The sequence below is a fragment of the Puma concolor genome, chromosome A2 (genome assembly GCF_028749965.1).
Source record: "Puma concolor isolate L17-30 chromosome A2, mPumCon1.1.hap2, whole genome shotgun sequence".
Taxonomy (NCBI): domain Eukaryota; kingdom Metazoa; phylum Chordata; class Mammalia; order Carnivora; family Felidae; genus Puma; species Puma concolor.
The window spans coordinates 154,040,249-154,053,187 of NC_141668.1; the positions used below are offsets into that span (position 1 = coordinate 154,040,249).

General features: G+C 52.0%; 1 protein-coding gene across 5 annotated transcripts in view; it reads left to right on the forward strand.

Annotated features, from left to right (window-relative positions):
• The window catches only part of PFKFB4 (6-phosphofructo-2-kinase/fructose-2,6-biphosphatase 4), a 34,715-nt gene extending 21,983 nt beyond the window's left edge, over positions 1-12,732 (forward strand). For 4 of the 5 annotated variants that reach the window (XM_025916620.2, XM_086698290.1, XM_025916618.2 and 1 more), the window contains 5 exons: positions 5,506-5,610; positions 7,106-7,235; positions 7,343-7,405; positions 8,415-8,479; positions 10,576-12,732. In XM_025916620.2, the coding sequence (XP_025772405.1) occupies positions 5,506-5,610; positions 7,106-7,235; positions 7,343-7,405; positions 8,415-8,479; positions 10,576-10,635 (423 nt within the window). In that variant the 3' untranslated portion in view covers positions 10,636-12,732. The remainder of the gene's footprint in view (positions 1-5,505; positions 5,611-7,105; positions 7,236-7,342; positions 7,406-8,414; positions 8,480-10,575) is intronic. The other variant, XM_086698291.1, reaches the window with a different exon arrangement.
• The last annotated feature ends 207 nt before the right edge of the window (positions 12,733-12,939 follow it).

The window sequence follows — 12,939 nt, forward strand, 5'->3', positions numbered from 1 at the left end:
TCTTATCACTGGAAGTTTGTACCTTTTTACTACCTTCACCCATCTCCCCCACCCCCCAGCTTCTCATCCTTTTAACTGCCACTTTCTTTTCTTTTTTTTTAATTTTTAAAAATGTTTTATTATTTATTTTTGAGAGAGAGAGAGACAGAGTGTGAGCGGGGGAGAGACAGAGAGAGAGGGAGATACAGAATCTGAAGCAGGCTCCAGGCTCTGAGCTGTCAGCATTGAGCCTGATGGCAGGGCTTGAACCCACGAACCTCGAGATCATGACCTGAGGCAAAGCCGGACACTTAACCGACCGAGCCACCCAGGCGCCCCTAACTGCCATTTTCAAAGCAACAAAATGATGCCGTTAGCAGGTTTGCCGCTTTGGGCTTCCCTGTTCTCCAAGACCTTGGCCCCTCATGGCCCCTCTGCCTGGAGCTCTATGATAATATCAAACAAATATAAATTTTTTTCTATCTGGGTTTTCTAGTTGCTCTCCCTGGAGGGTTGGTCTAAACAAGCTAGTCCACTATTGCCTGAAGTGCAAGTTGGTAATGAGATCAGATTTGAATTGTAGAAGGGTCACCCCAGTGGGTGTAGAGAATGGTTTTGTTGTTGGGGTGAGGTAAAGGGGACAAGCTGGAGAAGCGAGACCGGTTAAAGGTGCTTACGGTGGCCTGGTTAGGTGATGACATCTGGAACTTGGCTGGCAGCAGTGCAAGAGAGAGAAGTGGATGGATTTGCAGGATGTTTATTCAGTTATTCACATATTTATGCGGGCCTACCCTGTGGTAAGAACTGGGACAGGTGCTGGGGACTGACATGTGGTGAAGTGATAGAAGCGATAACTGATGGGGCGCCTGGGTGGCTCAGTCGGTTGAGTGTCTGACCTCGGCTCAGGTCATGATCTCACAGTTCGTGAGTTCGAGCTCCGCAACAGGCTCTCTGCTGTCAGCACAGAGCTCATTTTGATCCTCTGTGCCCCTCTGTCTCTGGTCCTTCCACGCTCACTCTCTTTCTCTCAAAAATAAACATTGTTAACAACAACAAAAAGTGATAACTGAGTGGTGAGGTAGAAGAAGACAGGCATCCAGGACAGTTCCGGGTTCCCGGCCACTGGGAAGGGTTCTGGGTCACACGAGGACAGGAGCTGTGCCTACTTTGTTCACTACAGGGTAGGTGCTCAAAAAATATGTACTGAGTGAAAGGAGAAAATTTGGGGGAGAATTAGCGGGTGATCTCTTTAAAAGAGTAAGCACTTTTTGTAACCTATCTGGGAGCTCCCTTAACCATTCTGTAGGCTTCCATCACTGGTGGCTGCCGGGAGTCCTGGGAGGCCCACAGCCATCGCTGTCTTTGTCTTCCTGATGCAGCTTAGGTGCCAGTGTCTGCCCGCCAGGGACACGGATGTGGCTCCAACATTGGGTTTTGCAGAGAAGCCCTGGGCCACCCCAGTTTTTTTCCATTGTAGTTAATCTGATTATTTTCCTAGATGCTGGTGGATTCTCTTCTTTTTCTTTCGAATTTTGAGACTGTTCCAATATCTGTGTGATCTGTTCATCATCTTTCTATGTTTATCTTTGTTCTTTTCGTGGGTTCTGGTAAACAGCCCTGGGCTAGTCTTCTATTTCAACATTGGGATTTTTTTCTTAGTTCAATCCACAATTCACGGCCTTATTTTTCCTTTTTAACAAATACCAGCTTTATAGGGGTGCCTGGGTGAGTTCGAGCCCCACATTGGGCTCCAAGCTGACAGCACAAAGCCTGCTTGGGGTTCTCTCACTCCCTCTCTCTGCCCCTCCCGTGCTCATGTTCTCTCTCTCTCTCTAAATAAAACTAAAAAGAAAATTAAAAAAAAAAAATACCAGCTTTATAGAGAATTAATTCACATACCATACTGTTCATCTACCTAAAGTAGTTCAGTGATTTTTAGTGTATTCACCCAGTTGTGCAACCATCACCAATTGCAATCAGTTTCAACATTCATTACTCCAAAAAGTAACCCTGACCCCCTGTCCCTCCATTTTCTTCCAACTCCTCCCTTCAGACCTAGACTACCACTCATCTATTTTGTGTCTCTGTGGACTGGCCTTGTGGAGATATTTCATGTAAATATGTGGCCTCTCTCTCTCATAAATAAACATTAAAAAAATTAAAAATTAAAAATAAGTAAAATGTTTTACCCATTTTTTGAGAGACAGAGACAGAGGGTGAAGGTGAGCGGGGGAGGGGCAGAGAGAGAGGGAGACACAGAATCCAAAGCAGGCTCCAGGCTCTGCACTGGGGCGGCACGGGATGGGGGGTTTGAACTCACTAACCGAGAGATCACGACCTGAGCCGTAGTCAGATGCTTAACTGACTGAGCCACCCAAGCACCCCCAGAATTGCTCTTAATGCCCGTATTTTTACCAAGAGTCTCATGGTTGCCAACAATCCTTGGCGTTCCTTAACTTCCAGCTGAGTCATCCCAATCTCTGTCCTCACATGGCCTTCTTGCCTGTGTGTGTGTCTCTGTGTCTTCACATGGTCTTCTTGAAAGGACATTAGTAAGTGCATTGAGACCCACCCTGGTGACCTCATCTATTTGGTTACATCTGCACAAGCCCTATTTCTAAGTAAGATCACACTGTCTGGCACCAGGAGTTAGGCCTTCAGCATATCTTTCAGTGGGGACACATTCGACTCAACAACAAAAGCCGGTTTGTCTTTCTAGGAATTTTCTTATTTCATGCAAGTTATCTAATTTGTTGGCACAGAGTTGTTGGTTAATAGTCCTTCAGAGCTTTTTTTTCTTTCTGTAAGCTTGATAGTAATGTTCTTCTTTCATTCCCGATTGTAGTAATTTGAGCTTTTTCTCTTGTCATTCTAGCTAAAGGCTTGTGAATTCTAAAGAACCAATTTCTTTCTTTCTTTTTTTTTAATTTTTTAATGTTTATTTATTTCTGAGACAGAGACAGAGCATGAGTGGGGGAGGGGCAGAGAGAGAGGGAGACACAGAATCCGAAGCAGGCTCCAGGCTCTGAGCTGTCAGCACAGACCCCGACGCAGGGCTCGAACTCACAAACTGTGAGATCATGACCTGAGCCGAAGTTGGACGCTCAACCGACTGAGCCACCCAGGCGCCCCATCAAAGAACCAATTTCTAATTTCATTGCTTTTCTCCATCTTCTGTTTTCTAGTTGATTAATTTCTGCTCTGGTCTTTTAAAAAAAAAATGTTTATTTATTTTGAAAGAGAGAGGGAGAGTAGGGAAGAGGCAGGGAGAGAGAGAGAGAGAGAGAGAGAGAGAGAGAGAGAACCCCAAGCAGACTCCAAGCTGCCAGTGTGGAGCCCAGCATGGGGCTTGAACTCAAACCATGAGATCATGACCTGAGCTGAATGGACGTTTAGCCAGCTGAGCCACTGGGTGCCCTGCTGTGATCTTTGTTACTTCCTTCCTTCTGTTTGCTTTGGGTTTACTTTGCTCTTCCTTTTTCCAGTCTCTTTAGATGGGAGATCAGATTATTGATTTGAGATCTTTCTTCTTTAAAAAAAAAAAAGCTTATTTATTTTGAGAGAGAGCAGGGGAGGGGCAGAGAGAGAGGGGGTGAGAGAAAATCCTAAGCAGGCTCAGTGCTGTCAGCATGGAGCCCAACATGGGGCTCAATCCCACAAACAGTGAGATCATGACCTGAGCTGAAATCAAGAGATTGATGTTCAACCGACTGAGCCACCCAGGTACCTCAAGATCTTTCTTCTTTTTTGATACAGACATTTATTTTTTATTTTTAAATGTTTACTTATTATTTGGGGAGAGAGACAAAGAGCGCACGCATGCAAAAGGGGAGGGGGCAGAGAAGGAGAGAGAATCCCAAGCAGACTCCATGCTCAGTGCAGAGCCCCATGTAGGGCTTGATCCCATGACTGCAAGATCACGACCTGAGCTAATATCAAGAGTTGGACGCTCAATCTACTGAGCCACCCAGGCACCCCTTGATACAGACGTTTACAACTGTAAATTTTCCTCTTGGTCTGTACTTTTTTATTTTTTTATTTTATTTTTATTTTATTTTTTTTTATTTTTTTTTAACGTTTATTCATTTTTGAGACAGAGAGAGACAGAGCATGAATGGGGGAAGGTCAGAGAGAGAGGGAGACACAGAATCTGAAACAGGCTCCAGGCTCTGAGCTGTCAGCACAGAGCCCGATGCGGGGCTCGAACTCACGGACTGCGAGATCATGACCTGAGCCAAAGTCGGACGCCCAACCTACTGAGCCACCCAGGCGCCCCGGTCTGTACTTTTTTAATAGACAACTTAGAACAAAGGCAGAGATCAGCAGCTCTTTTTTTTTTTTTTTAATGTTTATTTATTTTTGAGAGAGAGAAAGAGCACAAGTGAGGGGAGGGGCAGAGAGGAGACACAGAATCTGAAGCAGGCTCCAGGCCCCAAGTGGTCAGCACAGAGCCCATCTCGAGTCTCGAACCCATGAACTATGAGATCATGACCTGAGCTGAAGTTGGACACTCAACTGACTAAGCCACTCAGGCGCCCCTCAGTAGCTTTTTATTAGGGCATTTTATTACTTCCTCTCTCAGTACCCTTAAATCACACTTTGGTGTTCTCAACCAGTGTTCTTCTTTGATGGATTTTTAAAAAATAGCATTTGTAGGGGTGCCTGGGTGGCTCAGTCAGTTATGCGTCTGACTTCAGCTCAGGTCATGATCTCACGGTTAGCCCCATGTCAGGCTCTGTGCTGACAGCTTGGAGCCTGGAGCCTGCTTTGGATTCTGTTTCCTTCACTCTCTGCCCTCCCCCACTCACACTCTGTCTCTCTCTCTCTCAAAAATAAACATTAAAAGAAAAATAGCATTTGTATAAGGTAATCTATGCTACGTGTGAGTGTGTGTGTATCCTGAAGAGACACAAGTGAAATCTTGCTTTATAACTTGTACAACAATCCATACTTAGAGTATTTCTATAGCACAGAAAACAAAAGACACAAGAAAAGACACATAGTTAACATTCTGTGTTATTTATTTATTTGATTTCGATGTTTATTTTTTTATTTTAATGTTTATTTATTTTTGAGAGAGACAGAGACAGAGACAGAACATGAGTTGGGGAGGGACAGAGAGAGACAGAGACACAGAATCTGAAGCAGGCTCCAGGCTCTGAGCTGTCAGCACAGAGCCTGACGTGGGGCTCGAACTCACTAGCCATGAGATCATGGCCTGAGCCGAAGTCTGATGCTCAGCTGACTGAGCCACCTAAGCATCCCTCTGTATTTATTTTTATGGCATAAACTGGATGGATGGAAAAGACTGTCCTGGTAGCTCTTTACAAACCAGAAGCTGCCCCCTTTGCTCAGTAGTCCCACGGACCTAGTCTTCCCAGATGCATTCTAAGTTCCGGGCTGGGAGGGCCCCTATGACCCAGGAAATACCCTGTAAACCTGATCCCCTCTGCCTGCCCTCCCCCCGACACAGGGCTGATCCCCAGGCCTGGCATGGGAGGTGTGATGACCGCGGTGTCTCCCTAGGGCGTCTGTGAGGAAATGACTTACGAGGAAATTCAGGATCATTATCCACTGGAGTTTGCCCTGCGGGACCAGGACAAGTACCGGTACCGGTACCCCAAGGGGGAGGTAGGTGGGATTTGGGGGCTTAGCCACCTGCCGTCTACCCCAGGACCACTGGGGGGTGCTCTGTGGAGGCTGTGTGGGCGGTAGGTGGTGTCTGACCTCAGAGTTTGGCCAGGCTGGGTGTGCATGTCATCTCCATCACCTCCCAGCCATGGGGTCCAGGCCACGCGGTCCCTGCCCGCCTTGGACAGTGGATGGACAGTGCTGCACGGGACTCCCACCCCTGAGACTCTGGATCCCTGCTTCCCAATGTTCCCTACCTTTGCCTTTTTCCCTTCCCCGGGATATCACAGGGATTGTGTCCTCCCTGTGACTCCAGACACAGGCCCCCGAATGCAGACATAGGGAGACCTTCCCCAGTTGAGTCGTGACCACTATAAGCCATGTGCTCTTGTCTCCTTCCCTCAGGCTGGCTCCTGCTTCAGCCCAGGCCCCAGGTCAGAAATAGGTGGCCTTTGACTCCAGTATCTCCTACTTCCAGGAGGTGGCCTAGGGCGGTGGCCAAATAAAGATACCACTACAGACACACAAGTGTATGCACACTTACACATACACATGCGGAAGTCCCCATCCCCACCCCAGAGTCCAGACTCTGGGCCCACTGTCTTCGGGAAAAGCACAGCTCTGGGTAGCATTACTTTTTTCCTGTTGTACTATGAGGCAGAGCTCAGATTTAAAACTAACCCAGATAACAGTAAAAAGGAGTAAAGCAGCTGGCTGTTCAGACTTGAGAATACAGGAAAATAGCAGTTACCAAAAGGACTGATCTAGGATTCCTCCAGAACTACAAGGCATTGCTCTCAGTCAGAGCGTGGAGGCACATTCAGCTCCCAGCTGGAGACATTTGTTTTGCTGGTTGTGTGCAAAGAGGACTCGGTCTCCTGGTGGAAATCTCTAAACCTCATGGCTGAGGGATTGGTCTAAGGTGTCCCTTGTCAGCTACCTCCCAGCACCCAGGGGAGGCACAGGGCAGGGAGACTGCCAGGATCATTGTTCCTGGCCCCTTAGGCATGCAGACAGGTCTTGTTCCAGGAAGTTTTGGGAGCCATTATTGCCCCTGCCCCCACAGCTCTTTCTGTGCACTCCATCTACTGTGGGCTGGAAGGGCACAGTGCCTCCTACCAGTCCTCAGTTGCCAGCATGTGAGTTCCAGCAGTGGAGGGTTCAGCCAAGGGCCCTGTAGGTGAGCACAGAGGTGGCCCCTTAGGATGGCAGCCTGAGGCCCAGCCCTGCCCTCTAGTCCTCCGGGGACCTGGCCTGGGGTGGAGGACGCAATCCCTTTCCCAGGCTGCCCATCTTTCTCCCCTCCCAGCTCCCCTCTCAAACTGGACATCTCACTGTCCTAGAGGGTCCCCAGGGGCCAGGCTAGAGGATACCAGGCTGCAACCTCCCAGAATGGTGAGCATCCTAGGAGCGAGGAGGTAGCTGGTACCCAGGATGTCTCCATCACTTACCCCTGGAGCAGGGCCTGAGGGACCCTTCCCACTTGCACTTGCAGTCTTACGAGGACCTGGTCCAGCGGCTCGAGCCTGTCATCATGGAGCTGGAGAGGCAAGAGAATGTGCTGGTCATCTGCCACCAGGCTGTGATGCGCTGCCTCCTGGCCTACTTCCTGGATAAGGCCGCAGGTGCGGGCCGGGCCCCCAGGGAGGTGGGATGTGTGTATGTGAGAGAGACAGTGGGACTGTCGTGTGGGCGTCCCTGGCATGCCAGCCCTCCCCATCTGTGTCCACAGAACAGCTGCCCTACCTCAAGTGTCCACTGCACACCGTCCTGAAGCTGACCCCTGTGGCTTACGGTAAGGAAGCTTCTTGCACACTGACATGGTTGCCAGATGCTGGCTTTCCACAGGGTTCCACGATTTTGCTGCAGATCCCTTGAAAATTCCTTTAGGGACTCATTCTTCCTCTGCCCACTCCACTACCTTTCCCAACTTACCTTTTTTTTTTTTTTTTTAAGGAAGCTCTATACCCAGTGTGGGGCTCAAACTCACAACCCCGAGATCAAGAGTCACATGCTCTACCAACTGAGCCAGTCAGAGAGGCACCCCTCCCAATTTATAATTTTTAGTTGTTGTTTTTTTATTTTCTGTTTGTTTGTTTGTTTGTTTTTAACTTCTGTGGCCACTGGTGCCTTTCCAGTGATCCTCAACCATCACCCACCCACATGAGGGGCTTTTCTACTGGTTTTTCTGAAACCCCCGTAAAGCCCCAAAGCCTCTAGGACCTGGGCCTTAAAATAGTCTGGGTGCAGGGCCTGAGCTCCTGGGTCTCAGCTCCTCACTTTCAACACAGGCCATGAGGCACCCCTCAGGTGGTCGTGTCCTCCGGAGAATGACCATAAAGCCTAGTGGCAGCTGATGTCATTCCCGTGTGTGCTCATCCCCTCATCCCCCATTGCACTGAACGCCTGGCCTATCGGGCTTGTGTTTGTAGTGTGCTTGGGCTGTAAGTGGTTTGGCGGCTCTGAAGACTCACAGAATGACTCTATGCCGAGCTCAGGCCCGCCACTCAGGCTGCCCTCCGCCCCGCCAGTGGGCAGCTTGGGTCCTCGGTGTAGCCCTGCCTGGGTGTTTGGGCTCCTCACCAAGGCTGCGCTGTGGCACGTGATAAATGTGGGCCTGACTGGGTACCTCATCCTTCCTCACATGCTCTGCAGAGCTGCCTAAGGTGAGAGGACCAGGACGAGGCAGAGGATGGCTGTCTAGTCTATCATACCCCAGGCCTCGACCTGAGAGACGTTTCTACCCTCTGTGGCTCCAGCGGCCTTCCAGGAGGGGAAATGGATTTCCATCTTCCCTTTGGCAGGTTGTAAAGTGGAGTCGATATTCCTGAACGTGATGGCTGTGAATACGCACCGGGACAGGCCTCAGGTAGCAACGGGGTCACTGCTGTGGGGGCGAGCACATTCCTGGGGGTATCCAGGCACAGCATCTTCAAGGCCCAGAGCCAACTGGGGTGCCTGCCAGAGTGAGCTGGAGTTCTCTGCCAAAGCTGCTGTCTTATCACCAGGGCGAGGTCATGGCTCTGGGCTAGGCCTTCCCGAGGATGCTGGCCTGGGGGTGGAGAAATCCCTGGAGCTGGGTCCCCAGGCTAGGCAGTGCCTGAGTCTGGGTGTGGTGGCTTCTTCCCAGCAGCCCTACCATAGCGGTCTGAGCCAGGGGGTGGGGGATCCCAGCTGGGAAAGAAGCAAGAGGCCCTACTAGGGGGCATGTGGGGATCCTTCCATGTTCCCCTACAAGCTCAGGCCTCACGAGCATCTTTTCCAACTTGAGCACACCTTTAACAATTAAAGTGGTATTGTGCTTTGTTGCAGAAAGGGCCGTGCAGGTACTGAGAGGGTGTTGGCACTGGACAGAGACTGTCATGCAGAAGAGCAGTTCACTATCCTGTGTTCCCCCAGTGCCTTGTTTAAGATAGAAGCTCCTCAAAGTTTTGCCCAGAACCACTTTCTATGTCCACGTGAGGTCTCTCTTTCACTGAGGCCAAGGGCCGGAGTCGCCCTTCTGGACCTCATTCACAAGGTCTACTGCAGCAAGAAGGCCTCTGGGGCCTCTGTTGTGCCTGCTGCCACCTACAGTGGAGCATGGGGGGCTCTGGGTCCCTATCAAAGGTGTAAGCCTTGGGCTGCTCACCTGCCACCCCTTGACCTTGAACCCCACTGGCAGAGATATGTGCATGTTCTTAAGACTGCTGCCCATCACTGGGACCATCTACCGTGTAGGCCACTTCTCTATTTGTCCTGAGAGTCTGCCCCAGGCCTAGCCTGGCACCCACAGGTCACAGGAGAAGGCATGTCCTAACAGGCACCCTTTGTGCGGAAGAAAGCCCAGAAGGCACTGGGCCCCAGTACTGACTGACAGGGTGATGGTTGGTGATGGTAAGAGAAGCCCCTGGAGCCAGCAGTCATTGGGGGCTGATGCCCGCATCAACGGGACAGGAGCCGGCATGACCATGGGGTAGGTCGCAGCCACCTTGCCCACCTCTGCGTGGTGGCTTCTGAGAGGCAAACTTCTGCTGGCCATAGGTTCCTGGCTGGTTTCCTTTCAGGTGGCGGGATCCCTGGGTCCTAGCCCATTCTTGGGAATGTGATGGGAAAGGGGGCCCTCGGGAAGCCTGCCCCACCCACCATGAGAATTGCACCTGCCCCTCCAATTCCAGTGGCTGGTTCAGGGCACGCACAGGTGTGCCTGTGGGGGCAGTGTCTTCCTCCCTGCAGATCCGGGCACATCACATCACATGGGGCTGTGGCCCAACGTGACCTGCTTCAGCAGGTGATGGTTGCAAGGGCCCCCAATCAAGAAGATGGGCCACCAGGATTTGGGGGTCCCATAGGACCATCTCAGGGAGCTGAAGAAGGTGTCAGGCTCTCAATCCCTTAGGCCACAGCTCAGCAAGCTGTGGAAGGAAGTGGACTTTGTGGTTTGACAGGGCCCATCTGTAGCTGAGGGCTTCAGGAGGTCCAGAGTGCCCCACCCCAGGTCTGAGAGGACAAAGCACGCCACAGACTACGAGATGTCCACAAGCTGCTGGGGCTACATCTGACACCTGTCCACCGACACTTCGAGCCAGGAGGAGGTCGCCCCCAGGAGCCGGTTCCCTTCCCTGCCCCCCACTGGCGAGGATGCAAGCCAGCTGTTTCCTCCTGGTTGACTCAGGCCTGGGGCAGGAGGTGGAGATAGCCTTACTTTGGGTGATGCCCGGCCTGTGTGCAAGGAGCAAGCAGGAACTGGGGGCATCTTCCACCCCTGCCTTTGAACCCTTGTGTTCGTCCGCCCACCATATGTTGAGAGGCTCTTGGGCCCTTGCTCTTAGGGAAATTTGGGGAACGGAGTCCTGCAGCCAGGGCTCCTGGGGGGTGAGTATGTGAACCCACAGGTGCACAGTGATGAGGAAAGTAGGCAGCAGGACAGTGGGTGTCTGTCTATTCTCACCACAGCGTGAATCTTCTGTGTTGTTTGTTTTGCAGAATGTAGATATCTCGAGGCCTCCAGAGGAAGCCCTCGTCACTGTCCCTGCTCACCAGTGACCATGTCTCATCCACTGCGACCCCCAGGCAGGTACTGATCTCTGCAGATGAGATCATTACAGGCCCCTGCTCCATGTGACAGTTTCTATGCTGGATCATCCTCAACGCCACACCTGGTTGGTGGCACCCAGAGCCCCCGCACCAGCCCACCTGCTTCCTTGTTAATGGCGACAGGGTTATACGTGGTGCCTGACCTGCTGCTAAGAATCATTTGGCCAGACTGCGTCTGCCCTGGGCTGGTGAGAGGTTTCCTAGCAACCCGGTCCTTCTGTTGCAGCTGTGAGGTGTCCTCTCACCAGTCGGTTGGCTTTGTGAAGTGTGAAACCCTAAACATGTGAACAGAAAGCACTTGCTGTGACGATCCCACCACGGCCGAGCTGTCTGAGGTGGACCGGGGGGGCCCCCTGCAGGGGCTCCGCCGTCTCCTCTGTGGCCACTTCCTGAGCCTGAGGCAAGGTCTTCATGGCAGCCTGAGCTCCACTGCCTTGGGTGAGAAAGAGCCCTTCCCATCCTGCCCTGCCAGGACCCGTAGAGCCACCAAGGCAGGTACCTCCACTGGCCAGGCCACTTGTATGAGCAGTGTGCTCACTTCACCACGACATGATGTACAGAACACGCAGGGAACACAGCCTTTGTGGTCACCGCTTCTCAATTGCGCACACACTGGAACATTGGCGAGAGCTGATGGCCAAGGCCACCCCTGCCCACCTGCTGCACAGTGAAAGCACGTAAAGACAGGGTGGTTGTGTGAGTTCTTCCCAGTGTACACCCAGGTGCTTGAGGGAGGGGCTGCTGTCCCCCTCCCCTCCTGGCCCTGCCTGCTAGGCTACCTCTTGCCTGTTGCCGCCTGTGTCCACACGGGAGTGTACCCCGGTGGCCGAGACATGCATTTGCTGTGAACGATTCAGAGAAAAAAAAGCCTGTCCTGGCATTCATTGACCTCTGCCCGTGGGACTGAGCCGGGGAAAGGGCGGACTCCTGAGGCACCCTGTCCAGGGGAGGATTTGCTCAGCCATATCGTAGCTTTTGATTCACGTGTATGGGAGCATGGCAGAAAACGACCTCAGAAGGCTACCATCTGTCACGCCCCTGAGTTCTTTTGAGCCCAGAGAGGCAGGCTGGGCAGTGGGTTTGGGCTCCATTTTATAGCTGAGCAGGAGACCTGTCCAGCAAGTCGCAAGGCTGGGTGAGGAGGTGTCTGGACCTGTAGTCGGACGCCCCACCGTCCACAGGACCCAGGATCCCGAGCCCACCTTGTACCCGGAACCTTCCTTGGCAGAACAACCCACCTTTCCCAGCCTTCCGGGGCTTTGCAGCCTGCAGGTGCCACCTGTCCCTGAGGGAAGTTCATGTCCCTGCCCCAGCTGGCGGTCTGTCAGCCTTGGGTGCTGCAGTGGCTGTGGACAGACACGGTGGAGGGCTGGGGCAAGATCTTCTGGACTTACCTCCTGCCAGAGCCCCAAGCCCTAGACTCAGGACCAGGGGACCATGCCACTGCCTTTGGGACATGAGGACCACAGCCTTTGTTTCTGTGTCCCCAGAGTCTTGGGTGACTCGGTCACTTGGACACACTCACTTTTTGGCCATAATGGGTCTCTTTTGTTGGTGGCACCTACGTCTGGATGTCCCCACTTCGCCAGGACCTCGAACTGACTGAGGCATGACCAGCGAGGCCTTTTTTCTGTGCCCAGAGGGCAGTCAGGAGCTGCCGGGCCCAAAGTGTCACAGGGCCTGGGATAAGGCAGAAGGAAGCCTGGGGGCATGGTGTGGGTTGGGGCCTTTCCTCTCTGCCTCTGCCCTGGAGTGGTCTCTGCATGGTCAGCAACCCACTGGGTTGGCCACTGGTTCTATCCATGATGGTGGATGTGCTTATTTTGAAGACACTTTCCCGTTCTTTTCAGAATGGAGGTTGTTGGATCTCAGCCACACATTACACTGTGTCTAGCATTCTTTGCAATAAATACTTTTTCTAAAAAAATTGGGCACCTGACTGGCTCAGTTGGTAGAGTGTGCAGCTGTATCTCGGGGCCATGAGTTCGAGCCCCATGTTGGGCCTAGAGCTTACTTTAAAAAAAAATAAAATATATAAGAATCTAAGGTTGTATCTTGTGACCATCTCTCCATTTGTGAGGTATTTCCGGCTGGCTCTGCACACTCCCATGTTGTAGTCTCTCGTAGGTCTGTGTTGGGGTCCTTGGTCCAGCTCCCACCTCCATGCCTACCCCTCTCTGGAGAGGAAACTGTCTTGCCCTGGAGTGTGCCCTGGGCCTGGTGCACATGGGCAGGGACAGGGCCGAGTTTTCT